The 26,903-nt window shown below is 34.8% G+C and overlaps 1 protein-coding gene across 1 annotated transcript; it reads left to right on the top strand.

The window, feature by feature from the left end:
* Window positions 1-3,535: 3,535 nt before the first annotated feature.
* Window positions 3,536-4,468, top strand: LOC103550146 (putative olfactory receptor 10D4). Its single transcript, XM_008518872.1, has one exon. The coding sequence runs from the start codon at window positions 3,536-3,538 to the stop codon at window positions 4,466-4,468; it is 933 nt and encodes a 310-aa protein (XP_008517094.1).
* Window positions 4,469-26,903: the final 22,435 nt, after the last annotated feature.

Below are 26,903 nucleotides of genomic sequence, written 5' to 3'. Positions count from 1 at the left end.
TTTTACCAAGAACAGAAATTCTGGGAAGTGGAAATGAGATGGTATATTTTGAAATTCATTATGGCTGTGTTTTTTCCTAATGTGTGTGTGTATGTTTCAATCAGTCATAGGGATAGTAATGATATATATATATATATATATAAATATCTTGAAGAATTAATCCTCGGAATTAATACAAGGTAAAGTGAAATGTTAAATTTATAATAAGAGCAATTGAAAAAGGGAAGATTGTGGCTCATTACTAATTATAAATTACTTCAGTGTTGGGCTGATTTTCATTAATTCAGCACTTCTTTTCATAGTGACTTGGAAGGAAGAAATTGAGAAGATAAGCTGGAACGCAATAATCAAAGCGATGGAAATATACACATCTATCTCTCTCTCTCTATCCATCTATCTATTCACCCATATTCAGAATTCATACACTGGGCTGTTTAATACATGACACATTCATTTTTCACTGGATTATGATAATAAAGATTTCAAGATCTTCAAAATGTTTCTAATTATACCAATAATCTTTTAGAGATCTGTAGGCACCAAGAATAATATGAGAATCTTAGCCAATGGTTCAGGAAATAGAAATATGCACACAATAGATTACTATTCATCAATATAAAGGAACAAAATACTAATGCATGCAACAGCAGGGATGAATCTCAAAAACGTTATGTTCAGTGAAAGGAGTCAGATAAAAGAGAACATATATTTTATGATTCCACTTGTAAGAAATATCTAAAAAGGGCAAATATAGAGAGACAGAAAATATATTAATTGCCTAGAGCTGGGAGTAGGAATGGAAACGCTTGTAAATGGGCAAGAGGTTTCTTTTTAGTATGAGGGAAATGTAAAACTGTGGTGATGATTGCACAACTCTATGAGTATATACTCTTTGTAAGTACATTCTCATTCAATTGGACACTTAAAATTGTTGAATTTTATGATGATCTGGTTTAATAGCTTCATTATTTATTTATTATTTATTTAGAGGAAGATTAGCCCTGAGCTAACATCCATGCCCATCATCCTCTACTTTATATGTGTGACACCTTCCACAGCATGGCTTGACAAGCAGCACGTAGGTCCATACCCGAGATCCGAACCAGCGAACCCTGGCTGCCGAATTGGAATGTGCAAACTTAACCACTGTGCCACTGGGCCAGCCTCTCAATAGCTTCATTTTTAAAGCAAAGCTACAGAACAGAAAAATAGGTAGAAATAGGTCACTAAGCACGTTTACTTTTTAAATTAAGACTCAGAATATTTATTCTATTTGGTAGGAATTGAACTCAAGTTTTAAATGCAGACCGACTAAACTTCAAATCCAAAGTCAGTGACTGACTTTTGGAGTAGACTTTGGTAATTATTTGATCTTTTTCACCCCTACTTTCGTCCTTAAAAAGAAAATGTCATTTAGCTCATGGGGTTGATGCAAGGATGAAATAAAAGGGCCTTGAACAGTCTGGTTAAAAAAAAAAGGAGATTCTCCATAAGCAGTAATTATGATTTCAAAACCATGGAGACAGAAATCTTTCTGAATGCCTTGGCATAAAAAAGGACAATGAGTATTAAAATGTTTTAAAAGTTACCTAAACTTTGTCATTTTGTGGCTTTTCCTTCATCACAATTATTAAAAAGATTAGACATAGCATTTTTAGTAGGTGCATGTGCTTGTTTCTTTAGACAGCCAGTAAAAATAATGTGCTAACAGCCCTACCAAATTCTATTCTTGTTTGCTCTGATCCACTTTCCACACGGCAGTCAGCAGACTGAATTCTTTAAAAAAGAAATTGAACTGAGTTACAGTAACTAAAGCATGCTGAAAGAACTATCAGTAGCAGTCTAATGGGAAAATAAAGAGAAGAGATTTTAGAAAATGGTAAGATATGAATTCTGGCAGTTGAAGAAGTGAACGTTGCCAGAATTATAAAACTAATTATGGGGAAAACGGTTGTAGGTGTGTTTTATTTTAACACCAAGATGGGATTCTTGCCTGTTTTCTTTAAGTAGTTATTTTTCTAATCCCCAGAACTTTCTCCAAACATAGATCTTCCAAGGCCTGGATCACTGGGCAATTTCAAATATCTGAATCCAATGAATGGTACTCCAGCAGTGGAAAAACATGCCCAAGAGTTATTGCTAATCAGAGAGATTTAAAAACTACTAAATGCTGCTACATAACTGTTTTAGTCTAAGAAATAATGAGGGAGAGGCAGTGGGGAGAAAGAAGGAGGGAGAGAAGAGAGAAAAGTCTCTAGTCTAATTGCTCCCTCTGCTTTACAGACTTTTAAGTTGCTGCTCATGAGGGAAGGGAGTCCCAAAGGAACACTAAAGACGTTTATTCTCTCTTGGGGGAATGAATGCTGCTCCTTCACTCAGGGTCCAGAGGCACTATCGGATCTAGACTGTCAGGCCTGAGAGGCTGAGTCTGAGAAAGAGGATTTCTCAGCTTTTCTGGCCTCAGAGCCTGGCCCTCATGTTCCACAGCATCTAAAAGGAAAGGAAACAGGGGAGGGTGGATGTGGGGCCTGCTTCAGCCCGAGCCAGCTGTTTCCCTTCAGTCTGGTGTGTAACTGCCTTCTGTGTAGAGCGCTTTCTTTTCCTCATCTTCTGATGGGTCATATGCACTAGAGGAAGGTGGGAAAAACGTGGGAATTGGCTCTATTTGAGTTTGGGCAAACACTGACGTGGTTGACTCCTTGGTATTTTCTTAAGATATTCTCTAACTGATGAAGCTTAATCTTGAAAACCTTAATGGGGATTGTATATATTCAGTCATATTGTAGACATAATTGCTACTGAGAGACTAAATTTTATATTGAAAGAAGATGGCTTTTTAAAATATTGCCAATTATCTATTGCTTTTTCCTACATTAAATACTGTTTTTTGTGTCCAGTTTTACTGTATTCCCACTAGACAATTCTCGGTTTTCAGTTGTGGGGCTGGTGATGGAAAAAGCAGTTTCATGAATCATTCACATTAATAGATGATCTCAGGACTGCTGCAAGTAAACCTAAAAGAAATACTGTGTGGAACAAAGGCTCATAAATATCAGAATATTAGTATCTTGAATGGATTTTTTAACAAGGGCGAGTAGGAGTAGGCATTACACTAGGGACTTAAGATACATTAAAGCATTAATCCTCACAGGAATCATAAGATAGTTTTATACTACATATACAGATACAGAGGAGATTTAGAGATATTTTCCAAAGTTATCCAAAGTCACAGAGTAGGGAGTAGATTTGACATTTAAACTCAGATATGTCCAACTGTAAGGTTTATTTTCTGCCCTCTTTCTATGCTGTCTCTTGTTGTCTCTATTTTGCTTCTGAGAAAATAGATATAAATTAAATAAATGATGTACTCCAAGTGAAACGGTAATTACAGAACTGAAATGATTAATATTAAGATTTCTTTTGTAATATATACATATTATCAGTTTCCAATAGGTTCTAGGAAGGTATTAGATTTTGGGGAAAGCTCTTCTCAGTGAGGCCATTCTTTGATCTTCCAGGTCTAACTAGACATGAGATGAGGAATCACACTCCTGTAACTGAGTTCCTCCTCATGGGAATCCCTCACACAGAAGGGCTGGAAAATGTGCTCTTTGTCTTCTTTCTGGCCTTCTACTTGCTCACTCTGCTGGGGAACCTGCTCATTCTTCTGGCCATCCTCACTTCCTCCAACCTCCACACTCCCATGTACTTCTTCCTGGGAAACTTGTCAGTGTTTGACGTATTTTTTCCTTCAGTGAGTTCCCCCAAAATGATGTCCTACCTGATGGGGCAAAGCCGGACCATCTCTTACCAGGGCTGCGCCTCCCAGCTCTTCTTTTACCACTTCCTGGGTTGCACTGAGTGTTTCCTGTACACCGTGATGGCCTATGACCGTTTTGCAGCCATCTGTCACCCCTTGCGATACACAGTCATCATGAACCACAGGCTGTGCACCATAATGACTTTAGGCACCTGGATGGGGAGCTGTCTGCATGCATCTGTCCTCACATTCCTCATCTTTAAGTTACCCTACTGTGGCCCCAATGAGGTGGATCATTTCTTCTGTGATATCCCTGTGGTGCTGCCCTTGGCCTGTGCAGACACCTCTCTGGCTCAGATGGTGAGTTTCACCAACGTAGGTGTTGTTTCACTCACGTGTTTTCTTCTTATCCTCACTTCTTATACTCGCATTGTTATCTCTATATTGAAAATCAGCTCCTCAGAAGGCAGGCGCAGAGCCTTCTCAACCTGCAGTGCCCATCTGACTTCCATCCTGCTCTTCTATGGACCTGTGGTCCTCATTTACCTCCGGCCTGCCTCCAGCCCTTGGCTGGATTCTGTGGTTCAGGTGTTGAATAATATTGTTACTCCTTCCCTGAATCCTCTGATATATACCTTGAGAAACAAGGATGTGAAGTTGGCTCTGAGAAACGCACTGATCCAAGGAGTATCTACACTTGGAGCCTAAGCTTTCACGTCATTATCTGTCCTTACAAATTTACCTTGTATTTATCTGGGGCAAGTAGTTTCTTGTAGTTGGCGTGATTGCTAAGTGGGATTTGGGACAAATAGATGAAGTTGAATATAATCTCATGTGATTTATACATATATATTTATACACTTTTTTGCTCACCAAAATCTTTTACAGTGATTATTATTTTATGCAGGCACTATTCTATGCACTTTAGAAATACTGACATTTATAATTACTATAATTATCATATGGACTAGGTAATATTATTATCCCAATTTACTGAGGAGGCTGTTAAGGCACTGAGTTTAAGACAATTCTCCAGTGTCACAGTTAGAAGGTTGCTAAGCTAAGATGTGAACAAAAGGATCTTAACCTAGTGCTAATGCCGCCTCTCTATTGTATGAAAAATAGCATAAATATTTACTTCTCCTGGAAACTTCTCTTCAATTAACGTAGAATATCCTCCAACTTGCCAAAAAATCTGCACTATGTTAAATTTATTCCATTGATCTCTATTATTTTGTAGTCTATATTTCAATGAATGACAGGTATTTGAGTCTGATATAAAGAAATTTGATTACATTTTAGGAACCAAGCGATATCCATATATCTGTTAACCTATATTAGCATTGAGCCTGCACCCCCAGTTAAGTATATTCATTCCTTATGACAACTGTTTGGAGTATGTAATCAAAATAGCAGATTTCCTTTCTTTAAGTCAAAGACTGAATTTGAATTCCAGAATATCTGAAAATATCTGATAATTTTTTCTCATGTAAATAAATAAGTTTGAAGAGAATAGGGAAATTGTAAAAATGTAAAGTGAATAGTAATCACTCACACATCCTACCACCCAAACATAGCCACTATTAACACGGGCATTTCTCCTCTCTCTCATTAGTGACTAAATGAAAACTAGAGATTCTGACTTCCTGTTTAGAATTATTTCAACTATACCACCTATATGTATATGTATCTATATATGTATGAGATTTATACAGTTCTAATCTTGTTTTGTAGGTTATTATCTTATTTTAGGAGTGTATTAAGCATTTTCAATCACCACAATTTTTCAACAGTTTTATTGACATGTAGTTCATATACAAAACAACTCACCTACTTAAAGAGTATAATTCACTTGTTTTTAATATATAAACATGCAACCACAACCACAATTTTGGAACATTTTCATCACCACAAAAAGAAATCCTGCACCATTTAGCTATCATCCCTCTCTTGCTCTATTATCTTCAGCTCTAAACAATCAGTAACCTACTTTCTGTATCTATTGATTTGCCTGTTCTGGACATTTCATATAAATGGGATCATGTGATATGTGGGAGGTTTTTGACTGGCTTCCTTAACTTTGCATAATGTTTTCAAGGTTCATCCAAGTTGTACCATGTTACCTTTTTTTTGTTTCCAGTTCTTATCATATGTGGCCTGAATGTTTCCAGTTCCTTTGACTTCCTGTCACCCTTTATTTTATTTTTTTAAAAGACTTTCTTTTTTTTTTTGGTAAGATTGTTGCTGAGCTAACATCTGTGTCAATCTTTCTCTATTTTGCATGTAGGATGCCGCCACAGCATGGCTTGATGAGTGCTGTGTAGGTATGCACCTGGGATCTGAACCTGTGAGCCCCAGGTCACCAAAGCAGTGTGGGTGAACTTAACCCCTATGCCAATGGGCCAGCCGCTAAAAGATTTTCTTTTTTTAGAGCAGTTTTAGGATTACCACAAAGTTGAGAGAAAAGTACAGAGATTTCCTAAATACTCCCTACTTCGACGCAGGCATAGCCATTATCAACATCACTCACCAGAATGGTACGTTTTTTACCAAGGATAAACCTACATTGACAAATCATAAGCATCCAAAGTCCATAGTTTACCTTACGGTTTACTCTTGGTGTTGTCCATTCTATGGGCTAGCATGTTCCCTTTTATGCCTAAATACTATTCAATTGTATTGATATGTGACAATTTGCTTATCCATTCATTTGATAGATATTTGAGTTGTTTCTATCTTTTGGATGTTGTGAATAGTGCTGCTGTGAATATTATTGTGTACATTTATGTTTGAACACCTATTTTCAATTCTTCTGTGTCTATACTTAGTATTGGAATTATTGGGCCATATGGTAATACTATGTTGAACCTTGTTATGAATCACCAAACTATTTTCCGTGGTGGCTGCAACATTTTACATTCCAACCAGCAATGTATGAGGGTTCTAATTTCAACACATCCTTGCTAACACTTATCATTTTCCATATTTTGATTATCGTTATCTTAATGATCATGCACTAATAGCTCATTGTAGTTTTGATTTGCATTTCCCTGATGACTAATGATGTTGAGCATTGTTTCATGCACTGTTTGCCATTTGTATATCTTATTTTGAACAAAAACCCATTCAAATCTTTTGCCCATATTTAAATCAGGCCGTTTGTCTTTTCATTGCTGAGTGTAAGAGTTCTTTATTCTTGGATTCTACACCCTTATCAAATATATGATTTTCAAATATTATCTCCCACTCTGTGAGTAGTCTTTTCACCTTTGATAGTGTCCTTCATGGACAAAAGTTTAAAATTTTCATGTTGTCCTATTTATCTATGTCTTCATTTGTTGCTTGTATTTTTGAAGTCATATCTAAGAAATCACTGCCAAATCGAAGATCATGAAGGTTTTCCTCAAAGAATTTTATAGTTTTAGTTCTTACATTTAGGTTTTTGATCTATTTTGAGTTAATTTTTGTATATGGTGTGAGATGATTCCAAATTTATTTATTTTTTTGCCTGTGGATTTCCAATTGTCCCAAGACTATTTTTTGAAATACTATTCTTTCCCACTGAAAGGTCTTGGCCCTCTTGTAGAAAATCAATTGGACATACAGACATAGTTTGGTTTAGTTCTAAAGTCTAAATTCTGCTTCATTTATCTATATGTCTATCCTGATGCCAGTGCCACACTCACTTGAATATCATTATTTTGCAGTAAGATTTGAAATTGAGTAGTGAGTCCCCCTACTTCTACTTCATTTTTTAGATTGTTTTGTACTCTGGGTGGTTCCTTTGCAATCTGGTATGAATTTAAAAATTAACTTGTCAATTTTCACAAAGGAGACAGCTGAGATTCTGATATAGATTGCATTGAATGTGTAGATCTACCTGCGGAGAATTGTCGTCTTAACAATATTAAATCTTCTAATCCATGAGCAAGGGATGTTTTCCCATTCATCCACAACTTCTTTTACAGCAATTCCTTATAGTTTTCAGTGTACAACTCTTTCACTTCCTTGGTTAAATTCATTTCTAGGTATTTTATGCGTTTAGATGCTATTAATTGGAATTGTTTTCTTAATATCCTTTGAAGAGTTTTGTTTGCCTATATATAGAAATACAATTGATTTTGTTTATTGATCTTGTATCCTGCAATCTCGCTGAACTCCTTCATTTGTTCTAATAGGTTTTTACTGGATTCCTTAGGATTTTCTGTGTAGATGATCCTGCCACTTGCAAACAGAGATAGTTTTACTATTTCTTTCCCATATGGATAATTTTTTGTTCTTTTTCTTTACTTTCAGTTTTTTTATTCTTGTCTAATTTGTCTGTCTAGAAATTCTAGCACAATGTTGAGCAGAACTGCTAAGAGCAAAAATGCTTGTCTTATTCTTGGGCCAGCCCATGGCCGAGTGGTTAAGTTTGTGTGCTCCACTTCGGAGGCCCAGGGTTTCGCCAGTTCAGAAAGTGAGTGTGAACATTGCACTGTCATCAGGCCATGCTGAGGCAGCATCCCACATAGCACAGCCAGAAGGGCCTAGAACTAGAATATACAAACATGTACCGGAGGGCTTTGGGGAGAAGAAGAAGGAAAAGGAAAAAAAATGAGGAAGATTGGCAACAGCTGTTAGCTAAAGTGTCAATCTTTAAAAAAAAAAGAAAAATCCTTGTCCTCTTCTTCACTTGGGGGTAAGCATCTAGGTTTTTATCACAAAGTATGATGTTGGCTGTGAGCTTATCATGGATGCCATGTATCATGTTGAGGAAGTTCCATTCTATTCCTAGTTTGTTGAGTGTTTTTGTTATGAAAGTATGTTGGTTTTGTCAAGTGATTTTTCTATATTGATTGAGATTATCATGTGTTTTTTGTGGGTTTCTTTTTTTGTGAGGAAGATTGGCCCTGAGCTAACATCTGTTGCCAATCTTCCTCTTTTTTATGTGAGATGCTGCCACAGCGTGGCTTGACTAGAGGTGCTCAGTCTCTACTTGGGATTCAAACTTGCAAAGCCTGGGCTGCCAAAGCAGAGTTTGTGAACTTAACCACTACACCACTGGGCTGACCCCTGTTATTTGACATGGTTTATTACATTAACTGATTTTGGGATGTCAATACAAACTTGCATACTTGGGATAAATTCCCATTTCGTCTTGGTGTATAATTCTTTTAGTAGGTCAGTGGATTTTGTTTGTAAATATTTGCTGATGATTTTTACTCTATGGACAGAAGAAATATTGACTTATATTTTGTTTTATTTTCTTGTAATGTCTTTGGTTTTCAGTATCAGGGTAATCCAGGCTTCATAGAATTACCTGGAGATGTTCCTCCTTCTTCTATTTTTAAAAGTGTTTGTGAAAATTGATATTAATTCTTCCTTAAGTGTTTCATGGAATTTAAAAGTGAAACCACGTGGGTTTAGGCTTTTATTTGTGGGTAGTTTTTTGATTAGTAACTCAAATCTTTATTTCGTATTCAGATTGTCTATTTCTTCTTGAGTCAGTTTCAGTAGCTTCTTTATAATTTTCAAAGAATTCATTCATTTCATGTATCTAATTTATTTACATACAGTTGTTCACATTATTCCTTTATCATCCTTTCTTATTTCTGTAAGGTTGGCAACAATGTCCTATCCTTTAGTTCTGATTATGATAAATTGAGTCTTCTCTCTCTTTTTAATTCGTCCATCCATCTAAAGGTTTGTCAATTTTGTTGATCCTTTCAAAGAACCAACTATTGATTTTATTTATTCTCTCTTACTGTTTTTCTATTTTTTATCTCATTAATTTATATATACTATTTTCTTCCTTGTGCTTGATTTAGATTTATTGTGCTCTTCTTCGTTCAGGGTTTTAAGGCAGAAAGTTAGGTTATTGATTTCAGGACTTTCTTCTTACTATAGGTATTCAAAGTACAAATCTTTTTAAGCACTGTATTAGCAGCATTACATAAGTTTCATCATGTTGTATCTTTATTTCATCTCAAAGTATTTTCTAATTTACATTTTGATTTCTTTTTTGACTCATTGCTTATTTTTAGTCTATTGTTTAACTTTCACATATTTGTGAATTTTCCAAATTTCTTTCTGATGTAGGTTTCTAATTTCATTTCACTGTACTTAGGAACAGCTTGGATATTTCAATTCTTTTATTGAGGTTTGTTTAATGGGCTAGCATATGATCTATCCTGAAGAAAATTCCATGTGAACTTGAGGACAACTGCTATTGATGGGTGGAATGTTCTATAGATATATGTTAGGTCTAGTTGGTTTATAGCATTGCTCAATTCATTTATTTCTTTGTTGACCTTCTGTCTAGTTATTTTATCCATTATTGAAACTGAGTATTGTTGAATTGTCTATTTCTCTTTTCATTTCTGCCCTCTTTTGCTTCATGCATTTTGGTACTGTTGTTAGATATCTATATGCTTTTAATCATTATATCTTCCTGATATATTGTCCCTTTTATCATTATAAAATGTCCCTGTTTATCTCTAGTAACATTTTTCCAAAGGCAATTTTGTCGTTTAGTCTACCACTTCAGCTTTTCTGTGGTTGTTGTTTGCATGGTGTATCTTTTTCCATGCTTTTACTTTCATTCTATTTGTATCTTTGAATTTCAAGTGTGTTTCTTATAGACAGTTTGTGGATCATGTTGGGGTTTTACAATTTCTGCTTTTTGATTGAACTTTTACTCCATTCACATTTCTGTTAATGTCAACAGAGTTGGATTTACATGTGCTGTTTTACTTGTTTTTTTCTTTTTTTTGTGGAAGATTAGCCCTGAGCTAACTACTGCCAATCCTCCTCTTTTTGCTGAGGAAGACTGGCCCTGAGCTAACATCAGTGCCCATCTTCCTCTACTCTTTATGTGAGATGCCTACCACAGCGTGGCTTTTGCCAAGCAGTGCCATATTCACACCCGGGATCCGAACCAGTGAACCCCAGGCCATCAAGAAGCGGATTGTGCGAACTTAACCGCTGCGCCACTGGGCCAGCCCCCTTTATTTTTTGTTTCATGTCATCTCTATTTTTCTTGCTCCATTGTTCCTTTATTTTTCCTTTTGCATTAATTTCTAAGGTAGTGTTTTCATTTACTTAATGAGTTTTTTACTAAAGTTTTTGAGTCATTACCTTTGTGATTGCTCTAGGGCTTATCATCTCACAACTTAGCTGATCAAAATCAGCTTCAGATTTAAAATAATTCCAGAGTGATATAGAAATATTACTCCTAAGCAGCTCTATTCCTTTCTCCCTTTCCATGGTATTATTATTATAAAAATTTTGGTTGACTTCATTACTTTCTGTGTATTTGAATTACCATCTGGAGTTATTACCTTAACCCACTGCACCTTTGCTCCCACCCACCTCTTTTTGGCTTTTATAGTAAAAGATATTACATTTCTGTATATTATATGTCCAATAAGAAGTTCATAGAAATGACAAACATGCATCTATACTTTCTTTTACAATTGCATACTTATCTTTCAGTTTTTCTTCTGGATTTGGAATACCTTCTGGGGTTACATGTTTTCAGCCTAAAGAACTTCATTTAGTATTTCTTGTGAGGTGCATTTGCTGGAAACAAATCTCCCAATTTTTGCTTTTCTGAGAATGTCTTTATTTCATATCCAGTTTTGAAAAATGTCTTTTTCATATGTAGGATCCTGGTTGACTTTTTTTTCTATGAGCGCTTAAATAATTATCCTGCTGCCTTTTGACCACCATTGTTTCTCATGAGAAGTCAGCTATTTGTCTTATTGGGTTTCTGTGTAAGTGATGAGAGATTTTTCTCTTGATGCTTTCCACATTTTCTCTTTCTGTTTGGCTTTTGGTGTTTTTACTATGATGTTTGTTTGTGGATTTTTTGTGCTTATCCTACTTGGAGTTCATTGAGCTTCCTGGGTGTATAGATTATTGCATTTCTATAAATTTGGAAAGTTTTTAGCCAGTATTTCTTTGAATTGTTCTTAATGCTCCTTTCTGTCTCTCTTCTTCTGGCACTGCTATTAAGTGTAAGTTGGTGCACTTGATGGTGTCCCACATTTCTCTGAGGCTCTGTTCACTTTTCTGCATTTTTTTCCTCTATCCTTTGGCTTGCGTATTCTCTATCAACTTATCTTCAAGTTTGCTAATTCTTTCTTCTGCGGGTTACTGTTGAGCCTATCTAGTAAATTTTTCATTTCAGGTATTGTACTTTTCTACCATGGCTTTTCCATTTGGTTATTTCCTGTAATTTGTACCTATTGATATTCTCTATTTGATTCAATGTTGTCATTGCACTTTCCTTTACTTCTTTAAGCACGGCTTCCTTAGTTCTTTGAACATATGTGTAATGACTATTTTGAAGTATTTGCCTATTAAAATCTGAAATTTGATTACTCTCATAGGCAGTTTATTTTGCCTCTTTTTTCTTTTCTAGTATAGGGATCATGCTTTCTTGTTTCTTTGGTTGTCTTATAATTTTTTGTTGAAAACTGAACGTTTTAGATATTATACTTTAGCAGTGCTGGGTACTGGTTACTGCTTGTCTCCAGAGAATGTTATTATTTTTTATTTGTTTAGTGCCTGGCTGAATCATTTTAATGAAGTCTGCTTTTTCCCTTGCGGTGTTAAACCTCTGACATTGCTTCCCAGAGTGAGGTACAGCCATGAGTATTCCCACAGGCATCCTCAGATAACACCGGCATTGGCAGGGCTCACTTCGATGGTCTCTTTCCCTCACCAACATAGCTCTTCAACTCCACTAATTTCTGATTGATTGCTTTATTTTTTTTAACAATTTCCTGGGACCTAAATTGCTCTGAAGACTAACTCAATCACTTTTCATGTCTTTTTAGAAGTAGTTCATGAGGCAAGGTTTGTGATTTGTTTTGACCCCACACAGGCTCCTTTCAGCTGTCTTCCCCCAGGTTGTCTGCTTCCACTAGACATAATGTCTGAGCCAGGGCTCTGGAGCTAGAAGTGGGAACAATAATGTGCTTTTCTCTTTGGACATCCATAGTTTAGAAGCTGAGCACTCAGTGGAAATGGTGAATGGGCGATCACTTCATATTGCCCTTCCTTGTGTGGAACCTTCACCTTATGAGATGAGGCAAGGATAGTCAGGGTCTCAATATTCTCTGTGGTGTTGAAACCAAGATAAAATCGCTGGCTCATAAACGGGATCTAGACAGAAGACAGGAGCCTCTGCATTTGTCCACAATCACCTGGGACTTAGACTCAGCAACACCTAGCTGGGGACAAGATGAGAAATGCTGACATCCTGCCCAGCTCAGGAAGATACGCTCTGATTTGGAGCTGGGGAGGAAGGGAACCCTGTGTTCTTAGCTGCACCCATCTCAACTTGAGTTTCCATTTCACTAGAGTGAATAGGAACTTTCCTTGTTGTTAACAAATTATAGTGCATTTCTTTTTTTTTTTTTTTGAGGAAGATTTGCCCTGAGCTAACATCTGCTGCCTATGCTCCTCTTTTTGCTGAGGAAGGCTGGCCCTCAGCTAACATCTGCACCCATCTTCCTCTACTTTATATGTGGGACACCTGCCACAGCATGGCTTGCCAAGTGGTGCCATGTCCACACCCAGGATCCAAACCAGCAACCCCCTGGCCAACCAAGTGGAACGTGCGAACTTAAGTGCTATGCCACCAGGCCAGCCCCTATAGTGCATTTTCTTGAATAAATGTTTCTTTTTATTTGGTATATATTCCTAGGACCATTTCCAGAAACTTTAAATAGTCCTTTATTATGATTTTTACCAGTTTTTCTGGGAGGAGGTCCACAGATCTCCTCAAACTGTCATGCTAAAAATCCCCCACACCATAAAATGTTAATGGACATATTTTTTAAGGCTGCATGATATCCCAGTTTATCAATTAATTTACTCATCCTAATGATTCCTACATTACCAAACTTATAATTTGATTCATTTTTCTGCATTAGCATAACCTTACAGTGAAATTCTTGATGGTTAAAGTTTTACCAACATTTCATATGTATTTTTATTTGTGGTATTACTGGGTTAAAGAATACGAGTTTATTTGTTTGTTTGTTTTATGTTCCCTGCCAAAATACTTTACAGAAATAAATAACTGTAAATGAATAAATAAATACAAAACATGTTACAGAAATAAACACTCCTAGAAATACATATTCCTTGCATTACATACAATACTGTCACACAATTTGTTAAATTAATAATTTATTGTTAGACTTCATTGTTATTACAAATGAGGCTGTATCATTTTTATCTGTTTACTTGAATATCCTCTTCAGTATAAAATTAGTCATCATTCTTTGTCGGTGTTTAATGGAATCTTGGGAATTTTCTTATCATCTTGTGTTCCTCATAAATTTAGAATATTAACTTCTCATGTGTTACATGTTCACTCATTTTATTATTTATCTTTGTTTCACTGCTATATTTTATGTAGAGAAGTCTTTCTTTTTTGTGTAATCTAATTTATCAATCTTTTTCTGTTTTTCATTCTTTTTCGTGTTGTATGGAAACATAGAAATTCTTATAATTCCTCTCATAAATATTTAATAATGAGTTACAGGTTATTTTTAAAATAAACTCATTAATATACCTGGCATTTACTTGATTACAAGATGAAATTTAATTTTTCCTTATCTTTATAATAGCCAACCTCTTGTGTTATTATTTAATATTTTAGTGCATTCCTATTGTTAATCTATCTGTGGAATACTAGAACAAACTAAATAGTCACTGAAATTGGGCTTTTTAGCATATCCTTGGATTTCATTTGATAATTTTTATTCAGAGATTAACATCTAATTTACTTATGGATCTGGTAGAATGTTTTTGAAATTAATTTTTAGTCTCATTTGTTACCTTTATACAATAAATCTCATAAATCTACTGAGTAAATTTTGTATGCTCTAGAAAAGAGAACACGGAAAGATTGTCTGTTTCTTGAAATAATATATAAAGTCATCTGGCAGTAAGGTGCTTTTTATAAGTAATTCTTGAAAAATGTTGTTCAGTTTTTTCACAACCATTAATCTCTTCAGCCTTTCTATTTTTTTTCTTGAGCTGCTCATGTGATAGAATATTTTTCTAATGAAAATTTTTATTTTTTCTAACCAATGACTTTCACATTTTATTTACCTAAATCACTGTGTGTCTGTGGAATTAGAGATTATAATTTAAAAATGCATTTTCAGGTGTGTCATCCTCCAGAGATTCTGATTCATGGGGTCTGGAGAGAAGACCAGAAATGTGTATTTTTAACAAGCACTCTTAGGAGATTAATTTGTATTTTCAAGTTTATCTGAATAACTACATTAACTATTTTCTTTGTATCTTTTATCATATCCCGATTCTGACTTTATTTTTTTGCACTTTTTCCCTTTCTACAAAATTAGATTTGCCAAAAGTTTGCCTTTTATTCAGTTATTTCCTGAAAGAAAAGCTTTTGAATTCATTTATCAATTATCTTGACATTGGTTTTCATGTGAAAGATGTCTGGTTGCATTTTTGCTATTCACTCTTTCCAATATTGTTGACATTTGTCTTTTATTTAACCCATTTCTTTTCTCTTATTTTCTATAAAATTGTAAGTACATTTATGATGTTTTCACCCATATGTCTAATTATAAAGAGTTTTAGTATTTTTTAACTTTGTTTTTTTAAAGTATTATTTTATACATTTGTCATTAGAAAATATTGATACTATGTCTTCTATTTTGGAATTGATTAAAGATATTTTTGTATTCTAACATATGATCAGATTGTGTCATTTTTTTGTATACAGGGTTCAAAATCGGCTAGCGATGTACCAATTTTTAAAGGCAATTTAAGCTTTATAAGAATTTTTTTTAAACTTTGCAACTTGATTATTGATCACTATTTCCTGTTATTACAATATTTAATGGCTTTAGCATCCTAAATTATGATAATATGCAATTTGGGGCGTAGAAATTATTGACAATCCAAACGTAGTTGAGGAGAAAGAAAAAGCCTGTAAATTTTCCTTTTGGATTTCTAAATTGGCATTCTTTTTTTTGTCTTAAACTTTCTCTTCAGATAGCCTATTATTTGCATGACTCCTGTTTTCCTGTTACTAGAGACCCTGTTTTTTTTACTTTTACTACCTACACTACATTATTTACAGATATTTTCTCTTTATTTGTCCTATATGTGCGAGGAGTCACCTTCTTTCTCTCCCTATCTCCAGCTATCCAGCTATGGTGCATGTTAGAAATTGCCATCTCAAAGAGCTGTAGAAAGGAACATTGATGGAGAAGAGTGTATATGGGAGGATGACATAGTCAGGAGTGAGAGGATGATAGAACTGGGAGTAGACGACGGATTTACTCTCCCTTATTCTTTCTTCTTCCTTAACTTGCATTTTTGATTAGAGGTCAAGTCATGGTTAGGTCCTGCTTTCTTTTCTCTCTCTCTCTTTTCTCTGTTTGAAATCATTCTCATCTGTCTTCCTATTTTTGGAAAATTTTCCGAGATTTTGATATATCTTTTCCAAAACTATTTTATATTTTTGGTTTCCAGCATGATCACAAGTTTTGCCCATCCTTATGGCATTTTAATTAGGAGATATTGTTTAAAATGTGGCGAGTTTGCTGCCAGATCTACTCATAACCTCCCCAAATGGAAATATTATATTATAAAATGTACTTCCTCTTCATGGATTTATTCTCTATTGGATTTGGACTCACTTGTTACTTCTACTTCTTATCTTAATGATTTGTACTTAATCCGTATTGGTTTTGGTGGGGAACTTGCCAATTTTCTATACCAGAATGTAGAATCCTTGCTATTGTTTATATTTAGGGGGTAGCCATCCTGAGCTCATTACCAGATCCCCTTTATATGCACTATTCATTGAAAGAAAGCTCATTCATCTGTTTCTTTAGTAAAATAATATTTTTGCATTATTTGTGTTTGGTTGCATTTCTACATATCAATGAATTAAGCACAATAAAGGAAATTAAACTCACTATAAATGGTTGATCCATTTTGATTAAATGACGTTACAGGGCCAGCCTCAGTGGCCTAGTGGTTAAATTCATCCTGCTCCACTTTGGTGGCCTGGGTTGAGTACACACTGCAAACCTACACCACTCTGGGTCAGTGGCCATGCTGTGATTGCGGGCCACATAAAATAAGAGGAAGATTGGCAACAGATATTAGCTCATGGCGAAACTTCCTCAGCAAAAACAAATAAATAGTTAAATAAAAATACAATAACATTAGAGGAGCAATGATGTAAGCTAGATTAGTTATGCTTTCTCAATTTGTGAGTTTTTAGTTTGTCAGACAAATAAGAATGTCAACTATTTGTCACATTAGCAGTTGTGTAAAAATTTTCTATTTTCTTCCTTTTTAAAATAATCCTAAGCAAAAACATTTGCTAAATATAAAAGTAAATGTTTCTTTTTTAAGCCAAGAGTGTTTGAAACCTCATGGTATTTATGCACGAATGGGAAGATTTCTACTTTTGAGAATCACCTGAATTTTGACACTACAGAAGTTTCAGCTTCTATTAACCTAAGTCCTTCGCATATCAGGCTATTTTCTCTTAGTTGCACCAAGGCTCCGATATCACCTGTTTGCATCCGAATGAAACCTTAGGTCCCTATAATCCTACCATGACTCTCATTCTAGTTATTCTTCATCACCACCATAAGTGCAAGCCCTCCCCTAACTCCGCCCATAAGCTCTATGCCTTCCCCTGTTCTCACATACTCACGCTGCTCTATGCTCCCTTCACAACGATAATCCCATGCAGTGATGGCTTATTTCTTAATCCTTCCTATTATCTTCTGCAAAAACTCTTAGGACAAAGGCAATTCCACACTTACACCAAATCTTGTTTTATTTTTTATTTTCCTGGGCACAAAAGAAGAGGGTATTTCTGCTTCCTTGATAGTTGTGTTGGAGCCATGTACTGGTTTTTGATGAATGAGATATTGGCTTAAGGGATGCAAACCACTCTCAGGAATAGCTTATGAAAATAAATTTAGTGACCTTCCTCTCCACTCTTCCTGACATGAGGATTCTGGAAGCCATTGAAGGAGTTTCTGATCTCATCTAGGACTTTTTACGATGAAGAAATAAATCTGTGTTGTGTTTGTCCACTGAAATTTTCAGTTTACTTGTTATCATGGCATAGCCCATTTTATACTGATAAATATGTCTCTTTGTATTTTATTGCAAATAAAGACTTGTACATCCTTATCTTCTTAAGAATGTTATTTACACTCCCTGTCTTAACTGAAAGAAAGTTCTTTCTTTCAGCAGAATTTGTATTTGTTGCATCTGAAAATTCCATATGTAGATAAAGCTAGTTATGTTAGTTGACACGTTAGTAAGCAAGTTAATTGTTGCTAGTGCCTCTTATTTTTTAGGTGACCTAGAAATATAGATGCTTATGTAGAGTGTCTCAATTTTTAAATGTTGCAAATAATTTAATAGAAAAAAAATTATTGTCCAGAGTCTACTCAACAGAGTCAAGTTTGAACTTCTTTAGTTCTCCTATTCTTCTGCAAAAACTTTTGTCCTGTAAAAGTCCAATCAGCACTTTTATACTCATCCTTTATGATCAGCTATTGTCACAATCATGCCTGAACATTTACTGAAATCTTTGGTAGTAAGAGAACATTCTTCTTCCAATCCATGTTTATTTCAATCTTAGGTGATTTTAAAATTGTCATAACATGAAATAATTGTCATCAACATGAAATCTATTACATATATACTTCTCAGTGTTAAACATAATCACAAACCACCTCCTCAAGAATATTTGTTTCACTAATTTTCTGAGGAATTAAAAAAATTGCCTTAGATTTTTTTGACATGAGATTCCAATTATTAATTTAGCAAATCAAAAATTTTATATCATAATATCTTATATTCTCAAAGCTCTTTGCAGTAAAATTTGGTTTGATTTTTTTTAATTGGGGTATAATTAACATATAACATTGTATTAATTTTAGCTGTACAACATAGTGACCAATATTTGTATATATTGCAAAATGATCAACATAACAAGTCTAGCTAACACCCATCACCATACTTAGTTACAAAAAAATATTTTGCCTGTGATGACACTTTTAAGCTCGATTCTTTAGTAACTTCCAAATATGCAATAGAGTATTATTAACTATAGTCATCATGCTGTACATTACATCCCATGACTTTATTTTGTTACTGGAAGTTTGTACTTTTTGACCTCCTTCACTCATTTTGCCCACCCTCTAACTCCTGCAACTAGCAGCTACCAATCTCTTCTCTGTATCTATGTGCTTGTTTTGGGTTTTGTTGTTGTTTTAGATTCCACATAAATGTGAGATCATACGGTATTTGTGTTTTTCTGTCTAGCTTATTTTACTTAGCATAATGTTCTCAAGGTCTATCTTGTTGCAAATGTTAAGATTTTCTTCTTTTTCATGTCTAATACTCTATTGTGCATACATATGTCACATTTTCTTCACTAATTCGTCATCAGTGGACACTTAGATTGTTTCCATATCTTGGTTATTGTAAGCAACAGTGCAATGAACACAGATGTGCATATGTATTTTCAAGTTAATGCTTTTGTTTTCTTCGGATAAATACCCAGAAGTGGAGTTGCCAGACCAGACAATAGCTCTTTTTAATTTTTTGAGGAATCTCAATACTGTTTTCCATAGTGGGTGCAACAATTTACATTCCCACCAACAGAACAAGGGTTCCCTTTTCACTACATCCTTGCCTAAATTCATTATTTCTTGTCTTTTTGATAATAGTCTGTCTAGCAGGTGTGAGCTGATATCTCATTGTGGTTTTCATTTGCATTTCCCCAGTGATTAGTGATGTTGACACCTTTACACGTACCTGTTGCCCATTTGTATGTCTTCTTTAGAAAAATGACTTTCACATCCTCTGCCAATTTTATAATTGGATTGTGGTTTGTTTTTGTTTTTTTGCTATTTCTTTGTATAAGTTCTTTATATATTTTTGTCATTAAGCCTATGACTTGCAAAGGTGTTCTCCCATTTTGTAGGTTGCCTTTGCATTTTGTTGATAGTTTTCCAATGCTATGCAGGAGCTCTTTAGTTTGATGTAGTCATACTTGTTTACTTTTGCTTTTGTTGGCTTTGTTTTTGGTGTCAAATCCAAAAAAATACACATATTTTGAATGTGAATTATTAATTACAATATCAGATGAAATTCTTATTTTGCCAGGGCTCTCGTGCAAAATTAGGGAATGATTAGAAAAGAACAGGGTTCTGAGGCATGGAATGGGGACGAGTGGCAGGATTTGATGTGGTGCCTGAATCCGCACACCAACACTTCTCCCTGCCCGGAAAAGTCAGCCCCTCCTGCCCTGTTTGATGAGGCTGCTCTTCCCATGCTTAGAAATGCATAAGGCCTCTCCTTCAAAGAGGAGGATGGTTTTCCTCAGTCACACACCCTAAGTGCCCTTTCTTCCTCCTCAATTCACCTGCTCCCCACATTAGTTTTAGTCAGATGAACATAAATTCTGAAAGAGTTCTACCAAGGAGAAAATCATGTCATTAAAGATTTGGAGGAATTACCAATATGAACATGCTTTTCAGAAGTTCTGCCCTCATTGTGCTGACTTGATCACATAATAGTACTCTTACACTGTTTACTTACTGATTGGTTGAGTGACGCTTGGACTAACAGTGACTTATGCTAAATAAAGATGTAGGGAGGAGTCTAATGACATGAGAAATTGGAGTGTGGAAGTGGATTTATCATGCACAACCTGCCCACTCATTCACAGACCATGTAACCTAAAAGGGCCAAGAATTTGTTGTTTATAGAGGCTCTAGGGGTTATACTGAGGAAGTGAAACATCAGGAGCCAAGAATATTGGTTGGAATTAATGTACTTGAAATGAGCTTTTAATTTTTATAATATTTTAAGGATTATAAGTAGTGGGCCATAACTATCACACAAGAGGTGGGGAAAGCTATCAGGGTGAGTAGTAAGAGCAATGCAGTAGTAAAGAGGCCAAACACCAAAGAAATTTTCCAACCCAGAAAGTCTTTCCTTCTTGATTAATATAACAAAATTCTATCAATTCTCATAAAAGAGGCCAAAATTGAGCCACCCTGAATGTCATTGCCCTTACTTACTTCCCTGGTTGAGTCAGTTCATTGATTCAATGCCACTTTCAAAAAGGAAAGGCTAGGTGCTCTCTACAGTAAGAACATAAGCATGTCCTCTGCATATTCTTCCTAACTTTCTTCAAATGGACCTGTGTTCCTTCCATTGAGTAATCAGTCAAGGAAACTATCCAGACTATTTTTAATGTAATTAACTTTGGCTTTGTCAGGTAAATAAATGGAGCACTAAATCAAGTTCTCCTTGGTAGAATGTCACATTACCCTAAAATTATTTCCTAATTCATGAGAGTGGAGTTGGGATTTATGTCCTCAGTAGCTGATGGTATCTCCACATTAGCTTTCTGACCCTAAAGAAACTAGCAACTATGCTGATAGAGAGGGCTATGTGGAAGCCCCAGGTCTCCCCATTTTCAATAAAAGAGTCATAGATACTTTTGTGTCTTTGGGGAGGCTCATGGAGATTAACATTACTTCCAAGATTTGAAAGATTCAGAAGGAAATTTCTATCACATGCCCATTTAACTCTACAATATGACAGGTGCAGAGTGACAGAGAATTGTAGGTTTAACGAAGTAGTGACTAATATCCTAGCTCCTGATCTAAATATAGTCTTATTAGAATATGCCAGTGGAACCATTAGCATGGTGATCCCCAACTGGTAAATGCTACTTTAAAAGTTTCCAAATACAACGTGTCATACTTAAAAATTCCCACACACAAAATATATACACACACATATATATACATGCACACATGCATACATGCGTATATATATAGACATATATAATTTTAATAAAACAAAATGAGTGTAACCAGAATCCAATTTAAGAATAAAATGTCATAGGAACCACTGCAGCGTCCCGTATGCTTTTCTCCCGTGACCCTCGTCTCTCCCTATGAGAGTTAATAACTATCCTGCAATTTTTTTCTTTTTCTAAATTAATTAACTTATTAATTAATTTATTTATTTGTGAGGAAGATTAGCCCTGAGCTAGCAGTTGCCGCCAATTCTCCTCTTTTTGCTGAGGAAAACCAGCCCTGAGCTAACATCCATGCCCATCTTCCTCTACTTTGTATGTGGGATGCCTACCACAGCATGGCCTGACAAGTGGTGCGTAGGTCCACACCCAGGATCCCAACTGGCAAACCCCTGGCTGCCAAAGCAGAATGTGTGAACTTAACTGCCGCGCCACCGGGCAGGCCTCTATCCTGCAATTTCTGTTAACCCTTCCCTTGATTGTCTTTTATAAGTTTACCAGCTAAGTGTCCATTCCTGTTTTGAACTAATATAAGTGGAATCACACTGCAGTATTCTTAAATAAAATTTAGTTTTTGAAACTTTGATTTTGGTGGCTTAATACTCTTTTTTTTTTTTTACTTTCTTGGTATTTATTTTATGAACAAAATACGTTCTTCTCTTCCTTCCTTTTGTCTATTTTCCTTCTGTCCTTTCACATTGAACAACAATGTGAAAACAACAAACAACATTTTCCAAACAACATTGGAGTTATTAATGGTTTTATGCTGTATTTAAGCAGAGCTGCTAAGCATATTTTTATACGTGGTGCAAACTATCTGTGTGCAAAATTTATGTAGGTTTCCGGTAAAGAACTGCTGGATTAAAGAGTATCCATATCTGCAATTGTATTGGTAATTTAGTGTTTATACCAGTTTTCACATTAACTGGGAGCTAAGAGGGCTCTTTGGTCCACATCTCTGCTACTACTTGGTATATCAGATTTTACAAATTTTTTCTTGAATGTATGAAATTATATCTAAGTGTAGATTTGATATGCATTTCCATGATTGCTAATGAAGTTAAGCACGCTTTCTTTGGTTTTCAAATGTTTTGTTTTCCGTTTTCTGAAAAATCAGTATGTGACTTTAGCCTATTCCTTTCATTTGCTTTTATTTTACTTATTGATATATACAGTTTTTTCTATATTTAAAATACTAACACTTTTATTTTTTGTTTAAATCATTGTGTAACTTAAATTTCTTTATCTTTATAATGTTTTTTAATTCAATCATGCTAAAATTAAGAATGTCTATTTACTTTTTTGGTGACTTTTAAAGAAAAATCCTCTCCTAAGTCTTGCATTTATATACTCAAAACTAACTTTTTATCACCTGTGTACCAGCTACTGTTTGGGGTCATGTTTTGCCCTCATAGTTTTTGTGTAACAATTACTCTGTAGTGATTTGTGTACTCACAAACTCACTGGATATTATGTTGGTTGACTCTGTTGATAATGTCATGCTAATAGGACCTGGTGAATGGAAAATAGAAGATGCCTTGCAAATTCATTTGTGTACCATATCGTAGGAGAAGAACCTATGGAAACAAACTGTCACCTCAGTAACATTTCTGATAATCTAGTTGCCTTGGGGTGAGTAGGCTAGTCCACAAACTCTAGTGGAATTTTTATAATGTTCCAGAATGTCATCTTTACTGTGCTGAAGATTATTTCATTTTACTCCTGAAGCATCAAAAAATAGTTCAAAAGATTTATATGCCATATTTATATAGAGGAAAGGACATGACTTGCCATGATATCTGTATTTTCACACTGATGGGTTCTCCAAGGTTTCATTTTCTTGGCACACTGCATGATGAGATATATCTGTCCTGTCACATGAACACAAAATTGTAGAATTATTGACTTTTATCCCTGTACTGAACCAAATATTGGTACTAACACACAAGGCAATAATTTTGCTACTTTGCCCTCTTCCTTTCCCGGACAGTGAATTTTGGTAATTCCATAGGATGGCTCTGCATATAACTGTACCCAGAGATAAAAATTAATAGTAAATGACTGCAGCCTAATTTGGCAATGTCAAAATGTGCTTGTGTCTTGCAGAAATAATGATTTGATTCACTCTATTTGGTCACAACAACATGCTGAGTTTCTTGATAAGAAAAAGCATTGAAGAAGACAGAAGTTATTAATGTAAGCTATTACCTCAGATCTATTTGCAAAATAAGTATGGTACCTCCTACATGTATTTTTTACATGGCTTTGCCATATAGGTATTTACATGTTTTAATTTTCTCCCTCCATTCACTTCATTATTATATACATGATGTGTTCATGGTAACTTTATTATTTTGTCTGTATGTCACACAATGTTGAGTTAGAGTTATCTCAGAACCAAAGATGCAATTAACATCACTCAGAGATTCCAGATTTGGATCTGGATGAAATGAAAGGTGATATATTGGAATGGCTCCTTCTTTGAAGGGAGTGACATGAGGAAAAATGTTGCATTGTATTAGTGTTAACATTGTTTGTGTGTAAATATGAAGGGAAGGATGTATACAAATGGTGTTTTGTCAGTGTGGTGCACTGGCATGGATCTTTATTAGCATACTTATTTATTCATTTAGTTTATTTATATTTCACTTAAACACTTTTCCTTTAAGTGGGACTGCCTTCTGATATAGAAAAGTATGTGTGTATGTATACACATGTGTATCCAAAAGAAAAGCACGTAATACGTAACATATAGATTTGCCAAAGGAAATTCCATATATGTATATATGTATATATATAGCATTTTTATGTATGGTGTATACAAATATATGTTTATGTATATACAAACATGTACTCTAGTTTTTTGCAGCACTGATTTTAAATTTTTTATTGAGGTAACACTGATTTATAAAATTGTATAAATTTCAGATATACATCATATTTCACCCTCTGTATAGACTATATTGTGTTCCCCACCAAAAGTCTAGTTGCCATCCATTGCCATACACACGTGCCCCTTTACCCCTTTTGCAACCCTTCCTTGTAACCAGCAATTTGTTCTCTGTATCTGTGTTTGTTTCTTTATCTTACACATATGAGTGGAATCATACGGTATTTGTCTTTCTCTGTCTGATTTATTTCACTTAGCAAAATACCCTCAACTTCATCCAAGTTGTCATTAATGGCAAGATTTCCTCTATTTTTATGGCTAAGTAGTATTTCATTGCATGTATATACCATATATTCTTTATCCATTCATCTATTGATGGGCACTTAGGTTGTTTCTCAGTCTTGGCTGTTGTGGATAATTGCTGCAATGAACGTAGGGGCGCAGCACTAATTTTGATAGGCAAAAATTGGAAATTATTCAAATGCCTATCAAAAGTTGAATTAAAAATAAATTATGTTATATTCACACAGTGGATTGCCGTATAGCAATGAGAATGTATGATCTGAAACTCCATGTAAAAATGGCCTATGAACTTTTAGATTTATACACGTTTAGATTCAAAATAAAAACTCAAATATCTATTAAATATCTAGATCAGTGTCTCTCAACTGTCATTTGGCCATGTCTGGAGAAATTGTTTATGTCACAGGTACTAACGTCTAGTGCCTGGAGGTCAGGGATGCTGCTAAACATCTCACAAAGCACAGCAAGCTCCCGCAAGACTTGTCTTGCCAAAAATATCAATGGTTCTGAGGTTGAGAAACCCTGATCTGGATACAAATGTAAGCAAAGATTTGTAACACCATAACAATAGAAATTGCAAAACATTTTTGAGAGATATCTAAAAGTTGCTGAAGAAATGGAGGATTATAATGTGCTCATGGGTTAAAAGGCTCAATATTTTAAAGATTTTAATTCTCAAATTGTTTATAGATTCAATGCAATTATAAATAAAATGCCAGGATTTTATTCTGTAGATATGGACATATGGATCCTAACGTGTATATTGAAATGGATTGGACCCCCAAATAGCCAAGATAATCTTGAAGAAATAAAAACTAGAAGATTCACAATACCAGATATCAAAAGTGATGATGAAAGTTTTCTTTACACCCAAGTTACCAGGTTTTACTTTGATAATATTTTAGTATTTTGAGATTTTTCTCCTTTACTTAAATCTTTACTTCATCTGGAATTAATTTTACTTTAGATTTTACATAAGGATATTATTACATTCTACATAATTAGAGAGTATAGTGGTAATTACTTTGTCAACTGAAACGGAGTTTAGGAAATCGGTTTAAGGTCCCAACTGCTTTGTTTTCTCTACTTATAATCTGATTATTAAGGTCTAGCATTATTACATATGATCAAATAAAATTAGCTGCAAAATTTATATTTTAAAATACAATCAATTTAGTTCAATGTTTTAGTTTTTATAATTAGCCTTTTTTTGTTTGTTTTCTTTAAAATATATTTACCTAAATCAGTCATAAATACTACCATAGTTATATCTACAATACAGCATAAAAAATGTTTGGAAATTTAAATGTTTTAAACCATCTTTAAAAGAGAGAGTACTGTTGAGATGGACAGTGCAAGCAGGTGATGACCATTTATGGATTCTGGACAACTTCAAGTTGAGAGTAAGTAGTTGTGAGTCTATCTGTGTCACTGGTCATAAAAAAATGGTAACTGACTCCTCCTTTCCTCTTAGTTATATGTATTAGTTCCAGAAAGACATGAATTCTTCTCAGGAGGGTTCAAATAACAAACACGTGGGAAAACACATGCATGATTACTAAAAACCTTTCATTAGTCTTTTCCTGTAGTTTTTCTGCTCCTCAAGGGACCTGAAGACTCAAGAGTAATCCTATCTCTGGAGACACTAAATCAAGTCAGGCTCCTACCCATCCAGCCATGTTAGTTTCTATTCCCTGTACTTCAACTAGTTGGGTCCCTGTGTAGATATGAACCACTCTTTCTCACCAAGGAATCATAGGTGTGTCTGTCCTTTGGATAATAACTTGCAAACGACAGCCTCATCGTAGCATGTAAAAAGCGAAAAATTGAGGGGAAATAAACCAGATGAGTTACACTACTGAAATGAATCACATACGGTAAGGTGAATTCTAAGAAAGGTAGATTTCTCTTATTTCCCTCTGCTTTCCTCCTTAAATATCCACTCAGTGTTAAGATATTTGGCAATTGTTAGCCTTCTTTCTAAATTTGGTTATCTAGTCTCTCTCCTTCCATATATACATACAATTAGTAATTGAGGGCCTACAAATGGGAACTAAGTTGCTACAGCATGGACAAACAAATCAAAC

Source organism: Equus przewalskii, chromosome 6 (genome assembly GCF_037783145.1).
Source record: "Equus przewalskii isolate Varuska chromosome 6, EquPr2, whole genome shotgun sequence".
In the NCBI taxonomy this organism is placed as follows: Eukaryota; Metazoa; Chordata; class Mammalia; order Perissodactyla; family Equidae; genus Equus; species Equus przewalskii.
This window is presented reverse-complemented; position numbering and strand designations above follow the sequence as displayed.